This window comes from Megalopta genalis, chromosome 2 (genome assembly GCF_051020955.1).
Source record: "Megalopta genalis isolate 19385.01 chromosome 2, iyMegGena1_principal, whole genome shotgun sequence".
Classification (NCBI taxonomy): domain Eukaryota; kingdom Metazoa; phylum Arthropoda; class Insecta; order Hymenoptera; family Halictidae; genus Megalopta; species Megalopta genalis.
In genome coordinates, this window is record NC_135014.1 from 9,219,702 (window position 1) to 9,241,498 (window position 21,797).

The following is a 21,797-nucleotide window of genomic DNA, read 5'->3' on the forward strand; positions in this document are numbered from 1 at the left end:
TGTGGTCTCACCGACGCGACAACTTAACGACAGCGATTAACGTAAACTGCGTCGGGAAACGATTCGACGATCGACGATTCGGCCGATACGAATGTTTCCTCGACGATCGAGCAGAGGAACGAGCGTCGGAACGGCTCGAGACGGTGTCGAGGATCGTACAGGAACGGGAAAAAAAGCCGGTGTCAAGGGTCAGTCGTCTAGAAATGAATTTCAGAGCAACACCGGAGCCGGTTAACAAGCGGTTACTGTTAACATTTAACAAGCTTGTTAGCCAATTTCATAGCGGCGCGGCGTCGAAAAGAGGAAAGAGAAGGCGAGAGATGCACGCACAGCTAACTCTTGAGAAATCGTGGTTCCCGAAGATCTCATTCACACCTCGGTCCCAGGAGAATTGCCTGGTTCTGTTGGCAGCGGAGTGTGGGAGGAGGAGAAGGGGGAGGAAGAGCAGGAGGCGGAGGAGCACGGGGGCGAGAGGGCAAGAGGGCGAGAGAGGGCGAGAGGGAGGCGCGACCGAGTCGCGGATCGCAGAATCGTAAAAAGATAAAGGCTAGGCGAGGCGCGAACGAGGAAGGCAGAGCGCGAAAAAGAGGAATAGATGTTAGATAGACGAGCTCGGAGCGGGTCGACGAGCAGCCAACAACCCGAGGAATCGCGGCGCGGTGTGTTACTCTCTGGCTCTTGGCTCTGGTTACCGGTAGGCGCTCTGCTGATGTTCCTCCCGTGGCCGCTACCGTTCCTACCGCTGACGGTTGCTATCATTAAAACGTAATCACTGCCGTTCGCTAACCCCGCTCGACGATGCTAATTCCCTCGTTAATTAATGCCGAGTCTCATTGTGCTCGGGCCGCATGCCGCGAGCTCTCGACGACGCTCGATTCCATCCAGGGACCGTCGATGGAGACATTAGGCCATTAGGCTCGTTCTCTAGACACCTCGAAGCCTGAACACCGATTCTCGAGAAACGAAAGCTGAAGACAGCACTTGCAACCATCGCGACGCAGTCCTGCTTGACGAGTGCGAAATGTTTGAAACAATAGCTACTCGAAGCAGATTAAGACGATTGTCTTCGTAATAGCACGTCGAATTTCATCGAGTATCGAATCCGCGACGTGCGACGAAGCGGAGGGCGGGCGTGCGACGAAAGCGTCTAAGGAAAAAACGAGAAACAGCCCTTCGAGGCTCGAGATCGGAGACTCGAGACTCCTCTCGTTCGAACGGTTCGCGGACGTAATTACGGAACGCGTCGCAATAATCGAACGCATTGTCCGTCGCTGGAGAAAAAAGGGGGGGGGCCGATGCGTTTCTTGATCGGCGGCCGGTCGATCCTTCGGCTCGAGTGCCCTCGAAGATGCTCGAGAGTCGAGAGTGAGAGAGAGAGAGAGAGAGAGAGAGAGAGAGAGAGAGAGAGAGAGAGAGAGAGAGAGGAAGGGCCGCGTCCTTTGCGGTCCACGGACAAGCTCGATCCTCCTGTCCGCGTCGAGATACGCTTCATTATCGAGCGTTAAACGGTCGTCTCTCGTAACCGGTAAGCGACAATACTACAATACCCAAAGCTGCGGAACCTCACCCTTGAAATTAGTTTTGTTCCCGTGCCGGCGACAATGGACGCTCGTTTTCGGTCGCCGTGAACAACGGCCATTATTCTTGTTATTACTGTCACAAAAGCGAAAATTAACCAGTGCTTCGACACGGGAACAACCGGCGGGCAAGGTGCGGATTTTTCCGACGAATTAATCCGCCTCTGCTGGATTATAGCGCAGTCTCTTCTTTATAGGGTCAGGAGGTAAAAAATTCTCTTAGAGTTTTCTCTTGCTCCGATTTTGAGGACGGGAATTTGCATAGAGATCCGCAGTCTGATTACTAAACGAGCCATGCGCTCTTGAAACTTGAAACGGAAAGAAGCGCCGCGCCGTCTCGAGACGAACTTGCCGCGTTTCCTTCCGAAACAATAGGGTCTCGGGACAAATATTAAACACCGCGAACAAGTACCTCGTCTTTTAAACGGATCGTTCTTCGGAGAAACAGCGGAGTGCGGAACGAACAATAGGAGTACAGTTGTTCATCGACGCGAGCAGATGTTCGAGATCAGAAACAATAAGTTCTTGTGCGACATTCGAGGAGTTCTTAGACGATCTTTGAAGCGATCGAGAGGGAGAGAGGGAGAGGGAGAGAGAGAGAGAGGAAGAGAGATAGAAGGTGAGAGATAGAGGGAGAGAGAGGGAGAGAGATAGGAAGAGAGATAGGAAAAGAGAGAGGCAGAGAGATAGGAGAGAGATGGAGAGAGATAGGACAGAGATAGAGGGAGAGAGAGAATCGCGCGGGATCGATTCTAGGAACGACTATGATCCTCGGCCGAAGATCGGGACCCTTCGATCGTGACGTCGATCAGCTGGGCCCCGCCTTTTGTATACGTTTGCTGACGTTGCAACTTCGACCCCATCGGCGACGGTTTTTTTTAGCGAATTTAATATTTATACCGAATGACTGATGACTGTAATACCGAAACGGGGTCGCATTGTTCGAAACACCAATGTCATTGATCGATACGCAGTGGGAAAGTTCGACCGGGACGACACACAGTCTCGCGCGAATCTCCGCAGTGCTCGGTGCTCGGTCAACCTTCGATTCTTACGACTGCGAACTTTCCTGCACTGTCACGGTTTTATTAGGACCCCGCTGACATTAGTTTTCCACCGGTGGAGCCGATAAAGCGTGTGTTTTTTAAGCCGTTGCGTTTAGAACGAGGTGCTGCGCAGTTTGTGCTTCGACTTTAAAAAACATCTCGTCCAACAGAACGAACCAGGTAAACGCGTTGTCAAAGGTGTCCGACGCGTGTTGCGTTAGAAAAATTACAAGATTAAATTTATTTAACCCTTCGTATTAATTGACAGGGTTGGTTCGGTGTTACCAACTACGTGGGAAATAATTATTCGAAGCAGGAGACTAATGCCGTCGCTACGACTTTGTTAAAGATTCTCGAAACGCGAAACTGTGGATATCGTGAATTTATTTAAGCATCTTTTTCTTCTCTACGAAAGATTTCAACAATTTGAAGATCAAATACGTAAAATCTGCTTTCATGGTAAGTTCGGCGAATCGAAGAGAACAGTTCGAAGTCGCGGATCTGCTACACCGAATCTAATACTTCTTTCGGAGCGTTCGCAAACGAGCAGTCGCTAATGAGGCGATATTTCAGTTTTCGTATAACTGACCTGGGTCGAACGCGCATCTAACCGGTTCGAGAAAGCGACCTCCGACCGCACTTTGGAACTGTCCGTTTCCCCGATCCGTAGCTGTTGACTGTTGGCCGTTGGCGATCCTCCGTAGGGACGAGGACGAGGAAGAGGTCGGGGACGGGGACGTGTATCTCTCAATTAGGGTAGCATCGACGCAAGCTCGTTCGGTTCTCGCGAGAAAAGGGACGATCGGCCGATCGTGGATCGTGGCAATCGGAATGAAAAGCAAACAAGTCCCACCCCGGTCTATCGACTGCGCGCCAATAATTGATAGAATAAATTAAATCATTTGTCTTGGCGGGAAATTAAAAATGTAATTTATATACGGTGGGTCGGCCCGGTACCTGGCCGAGTCTCCGATAAAAGGAGAGAGACGTACACCTACACTCTGCCTCGCAACACGTCTACACGGTCTTGACTCTCTCTCCGCGCTCTCGACGAAGGGAATCGGACACGGAGAAAAGGGTCCCGGTCCTGGGATGCATCGTGCTGGATTACCGCGAGGGCGACGAAAGAGACGGAGGAAACGGCGATCCTCTTGTCCAGAGAAAGACGGTGGCCGAGCCCGTGGGATGGGGGTGGGTGGGAACAGGAGGAGGACGGGGCCAGGGGGCAGAAGAAGCAGCCCGAGTACGCGCCTCGCGCCTAGCGCCTCGTCTCGCCTCGCCTCGCCTCGCCTCGTCTCGCGCCGCGTCGGTGGCTCGTTTTGTTTTTTGACCGTCTTTCGATTTATTCCACGCTGATGAATCAGGTGTGGCGCTCTCCTCGTCCCTCGCTGGTCTGTCTCTGTCCGTAAGGGGCTCGAGATTACTTTTGTGGGCGGAACGCTTTCTGTCAGTGCCTCCGAGGGTATATTCAGGTATAGAAACTCTCCTCTCGGGAATACACGCGTTCCGCTCCTCCGTGGATGCCTTTTGCTCCCGCAACTCCACGCAGGAGAACCCGCAGAAACCCGCAGCACCAGTTCCTCCCCCTCCCCCTCACGTTCTATTCAAATTGGAACGCCAAACGATCGTCGTTGTTCCGTGTACGCGTCGTGTCTCGCGTCATCAAATAATCGCGCGGGATCGTAAAGCCTTTGCTCGCGACAATACGTAATTTTCAGGAGCTATTTGGCGGCGCCGCGGATGTTGGCGTTGGGGTGTCGGCGGTGCCGCGATTAGGGCGCCGCGACGCGACCGCGACCCGACGCTCTTCATCTGTCAAAACAACGCGATGCTTCGCGATCGTCCTGCATGGGTGTTTATCGCGATTTCAAACACGTGGGCGGCCTAGGAGCCGGGACGGGAACGAGAACGGGAACCTCGTGAATCACCGAGCCGGAGAGAAGACGCGTTGCCGGGTTTCCAAAGCCTTTGAGAGGCTGCTCGCGCAGTTGATTGCCGGTTGGACCTCCTGGAAGAGGATCCTCCGGGAACAGAACCGGCCAACTGGCAAAGCACGCGGACGTTGGTCTACGAATTATTCGGTGGATCAATAGCGACGTGTCTATTAACGCATCGATCGCCCGCGCGCTTCCACGAAGTCGAAGCGATCCGCGAATCCAGTCGCGCGCTATTTAATCTCGTATTTAATGCTTCGAAATGATATCGCCATCGAATCGATCATGGTTTTATCTTATACTCTCGATGTCTTCTACGAAGAAGATCGTTGCAGCAAATGCCGAGCAGTCGGGAACAGTTGTTCGCCCCATGACAAAGTACATATTGCGCCGGACGAATCGTGGTTTGATCTTAATTGGTTCGGACAGGTGTAGACCGAAAGCGCCTCTTTTTTCGCATCGTGGATCGTACGTCGGGCAGCGATCGAAGGTATCTTTTTTTCTTTTAATGGAAAGACGTTTTCCCATTGTCTCGAATACAAGATCGTCGGATTCCGCGGTCGTAGGTGGGCTTTGTTGCTGGCGTTGTTTCTGGCGTTGCCCGACGGATCGCTTCGTCAGGGAGGAAGCCGGTCGGAAAAACAGCGGCGTTCGGCGCTCGTTGGGCGAGACAAAGCGGGTGCAACCGGTAGATCGGGAGGAAGCGAAGAAGTGGAAAGAAGGAAGACGGAAGGAGAAAGAGAAAAGACGAGAGAAGAAAGAAAGCTGAGGAGTCGGTGTGCCCGGACCGGCAGCGTAGGACGATTTGTTCGCGCCGCGGGAGTTCGGCTTAACGAAAATAAGCGAACTTCTCACATAACTCACTGGAGACTTGGCTCCGGGGCCCCTCGGCCCCTCTGCCCGCTAAACCGCTAAACGAACCAACAAACGAATACAAATAGAAATCATTAATGGTTTTGTTTCACCATTGGGTCTAGGCTTCGCCGAGAGGGAGAGAGACGAACCAGAGCCACGATAATGATTCGTTAATGATTCCCTGCAGCCCGACCTGCCTCGGTCCGTTCGGCCCGGCTCGGCCCGGTCCGCGCTGGGAATTCGGCTCCTCCGCATGGGAACCCGAAGCTGCGGAACTCGCCGTTCCGCTGGAACGAACGCGATTACACGCGGGATTTAAGCGCGATTCGTTGAAACATTGGCACAGCGGGTGGCGAGGAGGAACAGGAAGTCCGCAGGTAGCTACCGGTAGCCTTTATCTTTAGATTCTAGCACCGAATCATCGAGCCGCTCCGAACAAGCCGGTCGACGTTCCAGAGTCAAATCCCTCGCGACTTTTAGAGCAAAATCCAATTTATGAGGCATCTAGAGCAAGGCTTTCGGTTTCTCTCTGAAGCGGTCACTCGATTTTTCGAACTCCCGCTGCCAAATACAACTGTTTAGGCATCCAGAATTCTCGGCGGCTTCTATTTCTTAGCTAGAGGAGAAACGTTCTGAACGCGCAACACGCGGTTCTCAGCGCGGCTCGACTATGACACGAGCAATCGAGATAATCGCCGACGACGTGCAATTATATCATTGTACCGAATTACCTGGCGGCGTTTCACGGCCGTTGTTACGGTCGCGGACCCCGAAGAACCGGGTTGCGGAGGTGTTATTAACTGCCGACGTTGATACATCTAGTCCCGGTTTGCAACCGCGTCCCGTATCGACGGCCACATTTTTCCCGGCCGCTCGAGACGGACGAGAAATTGGACCGGAGACTGGAGCGATCCTCCGGACCCCGGATCTCGCAAGCTAATTAGATCCGCGAGGCATTAAACCGCCCTCGCGAAAAAAAAGCACGAAAAATTCGACGCTGTGCATCGACGCCAAATAAAATTGTCGGCTGACGTAACAAGAGCGTCTACTCGATTGAAAAATTGCAGCGTTAAAAAATTGATAGCGACGGGCTATCCGAAACGTTTTGGTAAATAATGCCGGCCGAATATTCGGGGACAAGTTCTCTCTATCGGCTGTATCTTCCCGGAAACGGAATCTTTCGAGCCGATCATTTTTTCACGGATCGCTCGATACGTTGTCAAAATATGGTGCAAGTTTCGATGACTTGTGTTCGATAGTTTTCTCGTTAGAATAGGATAGAAGATCTCGAAATACGAGTATAATCGATAGTCGAATCGGGAGGAGAAAGAAATCGGCTTCGATCGTCACGACTCTTGCGGATCGGCAGCAAGAAGCATAGACGTGTAATTACGAAGGGTTCGGTTTCTCGAAGCCGTTCGCAGTATATCATCGTTCGATTAACCCCGAAAAATTACAAATTACCGCTCGCGGTGAACTGTCAGGGTTTCGCGCCGGTTCCACGACGGTGCGATTCCTCTAGCCCAACTGCCGCCATCTTGGATACGGCTTTCGGATCTGCAGTTTCAACAGAACAGTTTCGTCCATCAGTACATTGCATCTTTTCAACAGATAATCAATTTTTATTGCTAAATTCTTCGTGCCAACGACCCCAAACTCGAAACAACGATTAAGCGCGCTCGAAGATGCAAAGAGAGGAGTCGCAAGACCGCGCCCGGTACGATTTAGACGCGACTTTGTCGCGTTTCCGAGATTCGCGAGCTCGCATCTATCATCCGATGATCCAAGAATCAGCGATCCCTGAATTATGGATGAAGAGTGGAGCGCCGAGGAATTCCGAGGCTCGGACGACGGGGAGCGAGGGTGAGCCTCGCGAGGGAGGGCACGGGGATCGTTATCGGCGGACGCGGCCATAAAGTACATTTTAATTCGAGCGCGGTCGCGATAGATAAAGCACGGAGCAGGCTAGGCGGACCTCGCGCGGCCGCATAGCCGCACGGCCGCGCGGCTAGGTGGCTGCGCGGCCGAGCGGCCGAGCGGCCCGCGAATCGCACGTACGAACAATCAGACTTGCAAAAGCGGGGCTTAATTGGTCTCTTAGCCGCGCGGGACGATGATTAATTGGCGCGGAACCGGCCGCGAGGTGAGCTCAGCACGAAACTCTCCTCTCTCCACCCTCTCTCTATCGCTCCATCTCGCTATCTCTCTATCTCTTTTTCCTCGTATTCTCCGCCCTGCGACGACCCGAAATCTTCGCGAGATCACCGGTGACGTAAGAGGACGCGCTCGCGTGTTAAATTGCCGTGAAATATCCACGAACCGGCGAAATATCCTAGTTTCTTCCATCCGAGCCGAATTCGGCGACTTCCTCTCGCGAAAGCTGAATCAGCTTGAAGCAAAAGCAAGAGCGAGATCGCCGCGGTCGTTTGCCAAGAGTCTAACGCCCAAATTGCAGTGGGTTCGATTCGGGCTTTGGGGTAGGTGTAGCCCAAACGAGTGTCCGAAAAATCATCGGGCCTAGCAATAAAGCCGACGGCATCGGATAGGGGTTCGGGTGGAAAGAAGTGGAAGAAAACGAAACGGAAACGAGAAGGTACGCGGAGGAGGCGTGCGTGCAACACGCGAGCTGACCGCACGCGTGTAAAGATGGCTCCTCGAACGGCTGACGAGTCGTGCAGTCCCGAGTCCCGAGTCGTGAGGCGCCGTCTTCGAGTTCGAGCTTCGACTTGCACTTGGATGGTGGCTGCGTCGACTCGAAAACAGACTAACCCCTTCTGTACGTATGTCGGCGGCTATCACGGCCGTCCATGTACAGAGCAAGAGAAAGCAAGAGAGAGAGAGAGAGAGGGAGAGAGCGAAGCTCGACGTCTCTTCAGGGTTGGGAATCGCGGTGGCTGTCGTTGATTGACGCGCGACGTTACGCCAAACTCTCCGGGCACGCGAGCCGAGCAAACGGGCTCGGCCTCGCTGCGCCTTGCTCCCGATTGGCAGCGATTTCGCCTCGGTAACTGGCAAACAATCCCGACCACTCGAGATACCAACGGCCGAAGGGGGAAACAGTCTGCAGTCTGTACACGGAGAGAGCCTTCGATTCGATTCGACTCGATTCGATTCGCGAACGCCGCAGAGCCGTCGACGTCGACTCGCGAATCCAACCGGGATCTAGACGCGAAACCCTGCTGCCGATTATAGTGCCGACTGTATTCTACCGCTACCAGATTACTAGATTACAGTCGTCCGCGGAGACGTTGCCCTGCTCCTGCAATACCTTCGAACGAGTAGCTTCCAGCTAGGCTCTCTCTTTCTCTCTGTCTCTCTCTCTCTCCCGCTTCGGCTCTCGTTTTCGCCAGCACCGGTCGCTGGTGCGCTATGGAATTCACCGACAATTTCGCGAACCTCGATTCCGCGTATCGGGAGCGCCGGATCACGAGAATCCTGTTCCAGGGGCTGATTAGAGATCACCGAGGTCCACAGAGCTCGCCGCGACAATTTGCGCCGGCCGACGCTGTGGAAACATCCACGTTCTTGCGATTTCTTAGAATTCGAAGCATCGCGACAGTTGTAGCCGTCTGAAGCTTCTGCAGGACCATCGAGCTTCCCTCAGAAAAGAGGAACGTTTTTAGTGTTTTGCAGTGGAGTAAATAATAGGCATCGCGGTGTTAGATACTATCGGGAAAAAAAACGTGCGACAAATCCAGCGAAACAACTATTAGACAAAATAAAATTCTATTTTCCGACGCGCCTGTTACTGAACCAACGTGGTACCAGCGATTCGTAATACTTTTTAACAAAGTAAACAAAGGGCAACGAGAAAACGACGACAGAGAACTCCGCAAGACCTTCTCGAACCCTACGATCTATCGTACCGGTACTCGAAACATCGAAATTCCCGTAGACCAGGGAATCCGGAATCGTCGCGCGTCGCGGTCGGTCGATTCGTTAACGGTTGATGCGGTTCCTCAGGCGTGGAGGGGCGCAATGGGGCGCGCGAGGGGGCGCGGCCGATCCAAAAGTTCTAACAGTGGCTTAAAATACCGGGCGTCTAGCAGGGAGGTCTCGTGCGTCGTTTAATTACCGTGTGTAACGAGTTCGAGTGGCTGCCGTGCGCACGAAACCCCTCTCGAGAAAAGGGGGTGCGATATGCTCGCTGACGTCGTCCACGAATCACTCGAAATTACCGTGTACCGTTGCGACCCACACCCCTCGCCGTTCTCCCACCCCTTTCAGCGCAGCGTTCCGCCCGTCTCGAGCCTCGAGTCTCGAGTCTCGCGTTCGAGTCTCGAGCCGTGTGCAACCACCCCTCGCCCCGCCTTATCCAACCCAGCCAGGCTTCTCGGCTCGAATCGTTTCGTTTTCGATCCTCCGTCGGAATCAACGATGGAATCGCCGCGCCGCTACGGCAGAAGGTACGCAAGGGTTGCGCCAGTAGGCACGCCCGCAGGTGTGCAGGGACACCCCTGTGTCTATCGACACCGGGAATCGTTGAGAATATCGGTCTGGAGAGGGGGAGTCCTTGGGATTTCTCAAAGAGGGAACCGTCTAAGCGAAAAGTGTCGAGAGCCGCCAGAGAGGAGGGTTGTCTTTCGCGAAAGGGTCGATTAGAAGGGTGGCACGAGTCGCTGCGAGGGTGGAGGGCCGGGGGCAAGATACCTACGGGCCACGGGCCACGGACCACGGGTCTCTACCCACAGTCAGCTGTTTTAATGTGGGTCACCGGTTCCTGCAAACAATCGATTTCCGGAGAAAACGACACTCTCCCGACCTCCCTCTCCCTCGATCTCCTAGATCGTACCGACAGGACTTCTGGGATTCCGACGAATTGAGCTTTTTCAATCTCCGACAGACGATTCGTGTTTGGCTTTCTCGCTCCTTCCAACTTTACGCTCGCGTTCGAACTTCTGTAACGACGGAAGCCGTCGATAAAACTCGAGCAGAAACTCGTCGTTGAGAGAATCGATAAAGAATTCGGACTTCGCAAGATCGGATCGAGGCTGCTTCGACCGCGTTATTCGCACAGGCGAATTTTCCCCGAGGCTCGGGCTATTTTGGGGCCAGGTGGCGATCGGACGCGCTCTTCGAAGCGGTTTCTCGCAATCGACGCGTCCACGCGATCTCTCCCTCGATCGATCACCCGTTCCGTCCGCTTTTCGTCGAGCCCCCGATACGATCTACGAGATCGGCGATACCATCGGACGCAACGGGCGGACCCTGCACCCGCTAAACGTCCGATCGCCTCGCGCTCCAACGCTGATTTATGCCAGATCCCCGCGAACAATAAGACGAAATAATACACACGGTCCCTTCGGCGAATGGGCGGACGCGCAGTGTCGCCGACAGATTTTCGTTTCTGTTCCGTCGTCGACGAGCAGCGGACGAGGCGGGCCACGGAACACGGACTTCCGTATAGGCCGACGACCCCCCTCGAGATAAAACACAAACAAGCCGGCGAAATGCATATTTATGCGGTAGGCGTTGTTCTGCGGACTCGCCTAGCTTCTGCGAACAAGCGACGACCGACGAGCACCGATTCGGAAAATAGTTTCACCTCGAGACGCGGAGTTCGCGGAGTCCGAATGTTGGCCCTCGACTTGTTTGTTCCGATAGCGAAAACTACCCCCGATCTGCCCCCGATCTGCCTACGATCGAATCGACGCGCTAAAACAAAGAAACGCATTTCCATCCGACTTCCGCTTCCTACAACTAATTTGGAAAATGTTTATGTAGCGCAAAGATCTACAGTCCAGTAATTTCTTCGCTTGATACATAATTGCTACCTGCTAACGAGGTATGCAAATTGTATGTATGCGTCCGTGGCGCGGTGCAACGTCTATCGCGACGCCCAGAGGAATATTTGAGAAAATTAAGCAAACTAATTTCGCAGAAACACTCACGGTCTTCGAACGAACGAGGAAACTAGGAAGATGGTAGCGAAACGGCACGGAAAAATGGAGATGGAAGCACACGCGGATCATGATTCGCGTTGTTCTCCGAATGGAATGGGATTTCGGTCGGAGGAATCGCGGTGAGTTTCGCGTTCTCGATTCAATGGATGGAAATGTGGGAAACCGAGGAGCCAATAAATGGAAATATCACAGGTCGTCGATGGCACGATCGCTGGAGGAAGACGAGGAGCTACGGGAGCCTGGCGCCGCGCCGCGTCGAGCCGCGTCGATCCGCGTCGTGCATCGCTTCGCATCGCATCGCAGCGATACAATGCCGGCTACGAGATGACTTGCATCTGTACCGGTCTACACGACGAGGCTTCGGCATCGCGTCGATCCTAGCCACAGGCGCTTTCGTTCGACTTCCTCCTTAACTTGCCCCTCCGCAACAAGATCCCTCGTGAATTCTCATCGCGAGACGAGCGATTCCATCGGCCGTCGTCTCACGTCGCGCCGACTTATCGTTGGACCTTCTAGTTTTCCTCCGAGCCGATTTCGATTGCCTCTTCCGGCCCCCCGAGCGGAAGTGAAAAAAGTGAACAAAAAGAGAGTATTTCAACCCTTCGTTTCAGTATCGTTCGTTTAGCAAATCGGCACGAATTGGTCCGTACAACGTCCTCGCGAATTTTTCGCTATAGACACGAGAATTAAAGTGTCGTGGTTTAAATCGAGGTAAAAGTTTGCGAGCAGCATGGCAGACGGGGAGAAAACTCGAAAAATAAAGGAAAGAGGAAGGTTCGGTTAATCCTTCTTGTTTGCCTTTCCGTTAATTATCTAGAATTAAGAAGGCCGGTTGTCGCGGCGCTCCGACCGGTCCGGTCGGCCGGATTACTGGCTCGATTATTACTTGTTGCGGATTATTAATTACCGAGAATTACTGGGAGAGCCGGAGCTAGGGTTCTGCTGCGAGGGGTTGCCGAGCGCGAGTGCGAGTGCGAGTGCGAGTGCTTCGGAAGAAACCGAGCTCGAGTGCGAGCAGGAGCGTCGGATTTGCGGCGGATTTGCGCCGGAGATTCGATCGATCTCGGAGGAACGGTTTCCTCGCGCATTCAGAAACAATATTCCTTGATTACTCCGCCTGTGGTGTGCTCTCGGCCAGACTCGACGCTGAACTTGGACAGCATTCTCGGCGAACTCCGTGGAATCCTCGTCATCGCGCATCAATTTATAAAATCGTAAATGGGGGATGAAATTCGCGAGCTCGAAAATTCTTCGAATTAAGACTGATTCTCGACCGATACTTGACAGCTGTTTTTCTTTTGCAGAGTTAGTAATGCGCGTAGATCTTGTAATATGTGTACATTAACTAGTCGACGCGATGTAAAACACAATAAAACGAAGAGGATTCAAAATAACGTCGCGTCGCGTCAGCCGGAGCTGGTTGCATCCGCCATTAAATCGAATTCGATCTCGCAAGAGTTTAAAGAATCCGTTCTGCTCTCGTTTAATCGATCGACACACGATATAGAATCTGCGACACCATAAAATACGCTAATCCTAGTTACCGCGTGCATCCGCGAGCCTGCATGCGCCATCGGAAGGTCCGAATACAGCCCAGCGAGCACTGCGTCGAAGGGCCATTTAACGTTGCGGAATATTCTCGAATAATATTAGGTTTAGGGCGAGCTCCGATCAGCGGACAATAAAAGGAGCTATTTAAAGAAAATCACGAGCGGAAACGAGCGCGAGCGATCACGGAGCTCGGCGGCAGCAGCGACGCTTGCAGCAACGCTTGCAGCGGGCCCCTGGCCCCTGGCCCGTGGGCTCGGCGAGGACGCGCGCGTATCTGTGTCAAAAGCGGCCCGCCGGCAATAATGGAAGCCCTTAAAAACGTAAAGCTGGCTAGAGGGCCAGTTGAGCGAGCGCGTGGGTTATGAAACCGAGCAGGGGCAGATAGAGAGAAAGAGAGAGAGAGAAAGAGTGCAGAGAGACCAGGAAAAAAACGGCCGAGCCAGCTGCCGTACACAATCCGATACAATCGCGGAGAGTGGATACGGTTTTCCGGGGAAGATAAATGGAAGCGTCGAAGGCATCCGGATCGACCAAGAGGCCCGTGATCGGCCCACACTCGGCCCGTACTCGGCCAGCGAGAATAATTGCTGGGAAAACCAGATTTCACCGACGCTGCGTGACGCGACGGCCACTCTTTGGCCCTTTCGTACCCCTTTACCGTCCTTCTTCGGCCAACTTTTGCAATTTTTTGATCCTGTTCCTATTTTATAAATCGCGTTCGACCAACGTAAGCTACTTCTCCAACTTGTCCGATCTTCTCCGCCTTCCTGTGACCACTTTATCGACGATGTTCGCTATCCTCTGAAGCGACGCGACGCAGCAGCGGCTTCGATTTGGAAATCGTACTACTTTCCATAGACTCCTGGCGTTTGCGCGATTAAACGCGAACGCGAACGCGTACCCATTTAACCGAGCGCGTCTCTGCACACTGCACACCATCGTGTGCATAAGCAGCACGGCAACAACGAGCAGACAGGAGAGCCGAGAAACGTACGAAGCCAAGAAAATAAATATTAATAACGATGCTTTCCCTCTCTCTCTCTCTCTCTCTCTCTTTCTCTCTCTCTCACGCGCGCGCGCACACACACTCCAATCCTTTCTCTAGCCGAGCGTCTTCTTCGTTCTTTCTCGGGGCTCGGAATAGTCCTCTCTCGCTTCTATCTTTCCTCGATGCGAATTGCATAGTGCAACTAGACCACACTGTTCCCCCGTTGCACTCTCTCGGTTGCACTCTCTTTCTCTCTCTCTCTCTCTCTCTCTCTCTCTCTCTCTACCTCCCGCTCTCTCCCTCTCTCACTCCGTTACTCACCGGGTGCGCGTTTGTGCATTGTTAGGGCCATTACGGGAGCCAATTAATCTATGCACAATTTTATAATTAAACGGCTAATAGCGCATAGAATTATAGTCCAGGGCCGCGCGCACTCCCACGTATCCTGCCGCGCGTACGTTCGTGGATTATGCGTCGAGAAAAAGAAGACTAGACGGCCGCGTCGAAGGAAAAAAATGGGAAAGAAGGGACGCCGGAAGAGACGAGGAAATCTTCTCTATCGAACGCGACGAATACGCGTCGCACGAATCTCCGGTTTGCTCGCTTCTGCTCGGCTCTTGCCAGCCGGAACGAGAATCGGGACACCTCGCCGACGATGATTCAGTTGGATCGTCGCGGACCCAGGGCAAATTGACTGCAGGATAATTGGCTCGTCTCGTTAGCGAGCGTATATGGCATCAATTAGGCGTAGCCGGGAAGGAGCGTGCTCGACGGCCGAATCGGGGACGATTCTCGCGATCGGTGGACGCGTGGGCGGACAAGGCGTTTCGATTTGTAAGCGTCATTCGCAATTACCCGCGGCTAAAAAGCCGAGTCGTTCCCTCTAAACAACTTAATTGGTCCTCGACGACGATACCACCGCCAAATACGAGCCACGCACGGTCCCTCCTCCAGCATGACCTTTGCGACGACGATCCTCTCTCTATTAGCATCCGACGCGACGCCTAATTCGATTTTACTTTACTTTCTCCATCGACGGCGGATCATTCGCTTCGTTCCGTCTTCCGACACTCTGTTCGACCAGCAAACCGAACGAAACGATTCGCGTTCGATCGCTTTCGGTTTGTTTCGCGGTCCAATTACGAACAATCGAGCAGCACCAACTTCGATAAGCGGCGCGAAGAACGCTGGACAGGTGCAAACTTGAACAATGTGCACATTAAATTGTGTAACGGTCTCCGAATTTTTCTTTCCGCGAGTTTCCACAAAACAATTCACAGATACGAGACTCCGCATAAAGATCTGCACGCGTTGGCTCGCGTCTAGTAGTCTATGCACCCATCGCTGCACCCGATCGTACCTCGAACTCGTTCCTCGAGCTTAAATCGAACAAATACGTTCGCGGTATAAGCGCAACATTCCCGGGTCTTGTGCAGCGCGATTTGAGAGAAGCCGGGCTTCTTTATGCAAAGTTTGGATTCACGGGACGAGTACGCGATCCTCGATTCCCGATCCCCGATCCCCGACGCTATGCGACGCGACGCTCGGCGTTGCAGCGCAGCCGGCGCCGCCGCTCTAAACCGCAAGAAAAATCTGGCTGAATTATCGGTGCGGTTCTCGGTGCATGCTGTTGCATCGATGGCGATGGAGCCGGCCGTAGGGCCGTGTAACCGTGCGCGCGAAAGCCCCCTTTGGCTGCACATAGAGAGAGAGAGAGAGAGAGAGAGAGAGAGAGAGAGAGAGAGAGAGAGAGAGAGAGCCAGAGAGGCAGAGAGGCAGAGAGGTAACATCGGTGTGTAACCAGTGTTCCCGGTGTTACCACTGCCCGTGCATTATCAGAATGTAACGACGTCAGCGGTACACGCGACCAGCACCGGACACCGCGCGCACGAGGACCATACCGCGGTCTCTTAATCATCCGATTTTTCCTGGCGATCCTCCCTCTCGCACCCACCGACCCCTTTACACCCCCGCAGAACGCCGCCGCGCTTCGGAGCTACCGGTGCCCGCGGTTTTTCCAATCGATACGGGAACCTCCGGATTCTGGACTCTGCTCGTCGCTCCGGATCGCGATACCGATCCGCGTCCGTCAGGTCCGCTCTGTCTCTGCGATACCTTCGCGAATTACTCGCTCGAAAGTCCCGCGGTGCCACGTATTCGAACAATTTTTGCCATCTGGGTATGCGAGTGGTCGCCGCCGTGCTCGGTTGTCACGCTGACAATGAGTTTTCGATCGCGATCCATCAACCATTGTATTCGCAGCAGCTGTTCGCGTCACCGCGTTTTCTATGATTGAAAAACCTGTCGAGCAAAAAATTTCTCTTGATTTTTGCACCTCCGACGAACATTCTTGCGCCGATTTCCAGCCTCTCCGTGTTCATGATACGCGCCGCAACTGCATAGTCGATCGCGAGAATTTGCGTCGTCGAGGCTCGATAAATAAGTCGACGTTGTTGTTCGTTCAGAACTCGTTTGGAATCGATAAAGAATACGGTCGATGAAGGATACTATTTCTGGAACTGCCGTGAAAATATTCGTTGCAAAGAGAATTCTTGGATTTCACGCCACGATAATGGTCCGTCGCGTCGCGCGCGACGATCCTGCTGCGCGAATTTTTCGTCGAAAACTCGACGAAACGGCAGCGATCGAGCACCGTATTAATCGGAGTCATGTCTCGTATAACTTTTTCCTATTTCGTACACTCGAATTGACACTTTGGAGCGTCAATTCGTGAAATAAAATTCATAGAAGCTGTACCAGCTTTTGGAAAACGTTTTGAGGACTGTTGGTTCAAACCTGCGCGTATCCATTTACGGACCCAATAGCGACAAGAGACATTTTCCTGAATAAATAAACGGTTTGCGTTCCGTTTACGAAACCCCAGCACTTTTTCTACGTAACGTATAACGGCTTCTGTGCATCGACCTGTCTACATTCGTTCCTTCTGCACAAGATAATTATAGCTAATAGCGGCGCGACGGTTCTTTCGTTTCACCGTTTTCAGCTTGGTGTTTTGTGACGGAAACTAATCGGCGCAACGTGCACGTACGATTCGAAGAGAGTGCTGCGAACGTTTGCTCATTTGTTTCTCCTCTATACTTTTACGTATTGCATATCACACATAGAAGCATAAATTTATCCGAAAAATCCACTCGCTTTGGAGTACGTAGATGTAGGCACTTTAGGCGATTTTTCAGCAAGAATTGCAAAATGATTCTTCAATGTTTGAGAATATCAGAGATACTACTTCAGGGTTAAGTAGAGGACCTCGTATCTTTGGGATCTTGCGATCCATTCGATCAGTCTGCAGAAATTAAAGAGAAGAGCAGCTTTCGGAGGTGTCGCGATCTCGAAGAATGTGCTGCGACAGGAAGATGCTGCTCCGTTTCTACCAAATTTCTGAGATTTCGCAAAGTTACAAGGATCTTATCGTCCTTTCTTCCAAATTTCCCCCTTCAAATTCGACGTCTCTCAACGTCGAAGAAAACGGAGAGCAGCGCGACGAATCTCCGTCGAGAGACACGAGACATTACGATCACACTTTCGCTTTTCTTTTCGAGCAGAGCCGGTCTGATGGAACGATCAGAAATTCGCAAGCTCTCAATCTATGTATGGTAGATTGTTTCGAAAGCGAGTCTGACACCGTCGTTAGAGGAGAGGAACGCGGCGCGGAGCCAAACTACGGAGAAATGATGGATCATCCTGGGTGTTCGAGGGACATTGACCGGTCAGGTTTTCACTTTTTCGGTGCGGCATAATGTCGGTACGTTGCCACGGTATCGGGACCGCGATAGGCCACTCTCTTCACTCTTTCTCTGCCAACGGAATAAAAGAAACGCGAGGAGCGCGCGTTACGCGTTACCCGTTACGGGATAATTAACCGGCAAGCGAAATAAGCCGGCATGGCCGTTCTCGAGTCCACAAGGGTCCCCGGAACACGCAGTCTGTTCGAACATAGCCCCGAGGGTGTCGAACGGTCTCTGTTCGAAAGCTGCTAGAAACCCAATAAGAAAGCTCGCGAATGGGAAATGTAAACAGCGTTCCCTCGGGAACGGGGATCGAGATCGAGGTCGAAAGGGCCGACGCGCTCGAGCCGAGGCTGTTTCGACGCGACGCGCGACGGCTACGCCGGCTCTGTTCCGTAACTGCGACTCGGATTATTCGGATCCCTGTCCCTACAGCCGTCTCTTTCCTCCCGATTTCTCTTTCCCTCTGTTCCCGTCTCTATTCCCTCCGCTCGGAATTCCTCGACCCTCTTTCTCCTTCGCCCTCGCCGTGTCGCCCGCGCTGAATCCGTTTCCGTTCTGACTGCCACTGCGCGCCGCTGCCGGCGATGCTATTGTCCCTAACCCGGACCGATTCGCCACCGGATCGATCCTCCGAACACCCCGTTTCTCGATCCGGCGGGATCGAGCGGCATCCAACGTCCGTCGCGTCCATAGAAAATCGGAATCGATCGGCCAGGAAGAGAACGGGACTCGCGGCGATCGGAAGCGTAGGAGGACCACGAACCTCGGGACAATATTTTCCCCGACGACCACCGGATCCCCTCGTTCCGTTTACCATTCCGTTTCGTCTGCCGTCTGACTCGTGGGTGGGGTAAGCTTGTACTACAGCCACTTCTCTCTGTCTCGTCGGTGGGGACGATTCATTCAGAGAAACTGCCGTGAAAGGGACACCTGTTGGCACGGAGGCCCGTTGACAATTCCAGATACAAAGGCACGTGCCTTCGACCGCGGATCCTCTGCTGCCGTCCCCCGTTCCCCGTTCCGTGCTCCACCGAAATCGGGTAGTCTTTGGAAAACGATCGGCTCGCGCGACGGCATTGTTTCCGGCAATGTTGTAAATACGAACGGAATACGATAGCTAACCAAGATCTTGTCCGAGAAAACTGTTTGAAGACGAAGACGAACGACGGATGCGCGATTAAAACATCGTTCGGTGGGAACAGCGATAAAAGCGAAGCGATCGAGGATCGCGACGCGCGAAAAGAGACACGAAGACACCGTTCCCTCGGGCGCAGAGTAGAAATGCTCCGTGAACGAGAAAACTATGGCCGAGGCGTGTGATCAGCATGTACGCGTTGGACATCGGCGATCGAATCGAATCGAATCGACGTCGTTGAGAACGGCGGAGATGAAAAGGGGTTCGGCATCGTTCCGCGGGAGCAGAAACGACGGACCGAGAAAGCGGCTGAGAAATTGAGACGAGATAAAAAGCCGTGAAGGGGATGATGAGCCCTGGTAGCGAGAAGAGTAGCCGAGGCGCGATTAAAATATTTTTTGGTCGGCCGGTAGCCGCGAAGCGTTCCGTAGCTGGCCGAAGATAAAGTGCTGCCCAGAGGCGACACCGGCCGTTATTAATACACGCGAGGATCGTAGCTTCCGTTCCCGGGAACGGGAGCGAGAAAGGGAGCGGAGCGGGCGCGGGAGCGGGAGCGGGAACGGGCGCGGGAGCCGCGGGACCAGCGGAGCCGTAGGTGGCTCTACACGGCGTGTTATCGTCGCGCGTCATCGAGTCTCTTTGGACAAGGTACCGGTTCACGGTGAATCGAGTGAGATTCGAGGTCTCGAGTCTCGAGAAAACCGAGAGAGCGAGTCCGGAGAGCGCGACCCGTCCGGTTTCGGGACTCGCGTACCGTCGTCTCTAGTTCTAACATAGACCCCACCACCATGAGTGGACGGAATGGCGCATCGTGGATTTACCTGGCCGTTGTGCAATCCCTGTAGAGTATGTCGAAGTCCTTGCAGCTGAGTAGCTTGCACCGGTTGACGCCGGGCTGGATGGCTCCGAGACCGCGTAGAATCCTAACTTGCTCGACGTTGCACACCAACGGCACTATATCGAGCCTCTTGAGCTTCGTGTAGACGGTGTGGAGGCCGCCGACCAGGTGCTTGAGGAAGAGCTCGAAGGCCTGCGGCAAGCAGAGCATCGTGTCGCCGGCGATGATGAACGCGGCGACCTTCTGGCCGCGATAATCGACCAGCTTGCACTCGTTGGCGGTCGGGTCGCTGGTGCTGATCGGCGGCGGGCTGTTGTAGGACCTGGGCGGCAGGACCGCGTGATGAGCGGCCATCAGCTCGAGGGGCGAGCCGTGGTGGCCGCTGAGCATGCCGCCGAGCTGTCCCAGCAGCCCGAGGCCCGGCGGCGGCAGGCCCGGCATTCGGGGCACCATGCCTGGCGGTGCGCCCGGTGTTCCTCCGGCCGACAGGGGCGGCGGGCTCAACGGCAGACCCTGAGGTGGCGAACCGCGAGTCGGCGAACCCGGCGTGGGAACGCCGCGGTGCTGTTGCTGCTGCGATTGTTGCTCCCGGAGCTGGTCCCTGGGATGGGGTTGTTGGTGCGACGGCGGTGGTTGGCTGTGGGAACCGTGGAGTTGTTGCTGACTTTGCTGACCCGACGGGCTATGGGGGTGCTTCGGGCTGCCGGTTACGGGACTGGCGCGGCTACTGTGGTCGGACGAACTATCCATCGCTCCGTGGTCCATGGAGTGTCCTAATACCACCGCGGACTTTGGTCTTTTCTCTTTTCCCTCTGTTCTCTTTCGTGTCCGACGAACCCCAAGAGCGCTGTCGTCGAAACTCGGGGTCGGTTGGTTCGCGGAGACACCGGGGTCACGAGTCACAGGGGTCACGGGTCACGGCGGGTTTCCCTCGGACAACTACCGAGACGGCCGGCGCTCAGCCAGCTCCGGTCTCCGTCTCAGTCTCGCCCACGTGGACACCACGGGCTTCGAAGAGGACCAAGCGCCGCGAGTCAACGCATACCACCAGGCACGACGAGTTTTCGAATCTCCCGATCGGCTTCGGGTGGCCCCCAGCCGACGAACAGCGCGCGGTCCCGGCGATCCAGGATCGGCCAGAGAAAAATCGATTCCTCGAGGAGAAGAGTCACTGTGTGTCACTCGGCGGGTAAAACTTGTCGCGTCTCACGGAGTACGGTGAACCGTGTACGCGGAGCTAACAACTTCACTGTGCACAACCACTCGGACGACCCTGTCCATGACAATCGGCTGACGGTGCCGGCCGACGCAGGCCCGAGGACCCAGCGATCGCCTCGCGCTACGGACTTGGCCTCCGCGACGGGTCTCTCGTCGACGAGACGATCGACCGCGAGGGAAGTTCTTCGAGGCGATTTTCGCGTGACTAGGCTCCTCTATCTTTCTCTCTTTCTCTCTCTCCCTTTCTCTCCCTCTCTCTCTCTCTCCCACCCTCTCTCGCTCTCTCTCTCTCTCTTTCTCTCTCTTTGACACTGACGGAGTATTTTTCGGAGCACACTCGATACGATACTGGACACCCGGCTCGGATCGACGTCGATCGCGAAACGTGGAAAACTGTCGTCGACGCCGGGCTTGCAACGCGACACAAACGCGACGTTCACCGCGCGAGGCCGACCGAGAACGACGGTGACAGCGACCGCGACCACGATGACGGTGACGGTGACGGAGACGGTGACGACGACGACGACGACGACGGTGACGGACACAACGACGACGACGACGGCGACGACGACGACGGCGGCGGCGGCGACGACGACGGCGACGACGACGACGACGACGACCACGACGAAAGCGGCTGCGGCGGTAACTCGCAGGAACGCGCGTCGCTCGTTCTCAAAGTGGCAAACGCTCTCTCGGTCGAGTCGGGAGTATTTCCCTACCCAGTCACAGATGTAATAAATAAAAACATCGGTGGGAGCCCGAAGAACGGGGAGGATGGGCGTTCTGTGCGCGCAACCGAGTATCCGGTTGGCGGAGCCACCGGGGTGGCGGTTCTCCCGATTGGACGCCAGCCTCGCGGCGTCGACGCCTTTCGAGCCTTCCCCCTCGCGGTGGTGGGACCGAAGAGCCGTTCCCCACCAGGCGGTAACCACTGCCACCGACGACGCCGACCGGGACGATTCCGGGGGCGACTAACACACGGAGACATCCAGACGCAGACGCG

At 54.4% G+C, this 21,797-nt stretch overlaps 1 protein-coding gene across 3 annotated transcripts in view; it reads right to left on the bottom strand.

Annotated features, from left to right (window-relative positions):
• Positions 1-21,527, bottom strand: part of dac (dachshund family transcription factor) — a 190,420-nt gene extending 168,893 nt beyond the window's left edge. For 2 of the 3 annotated variants that reach the window (XM_033481194.2, XM_033481193.2), the window contains exon 1: positions 19,560-21,526. In XM_033481194.2, the coding sequence (XP_033337085.1) occupies positions 19,560-20,341 (782 nt within the window). In that variant the 5' untranslated portion in view covers positions 20,342-21,526. Of the gene's footprint in view, positions 1-19,559 lie in introns of all 3 variants that reach the window. The other variant, XM_076518233.1, reaches the window with a different exon arrangement.
• Positions 21,528-21,797: the final 270 nt, after the last annotated feature.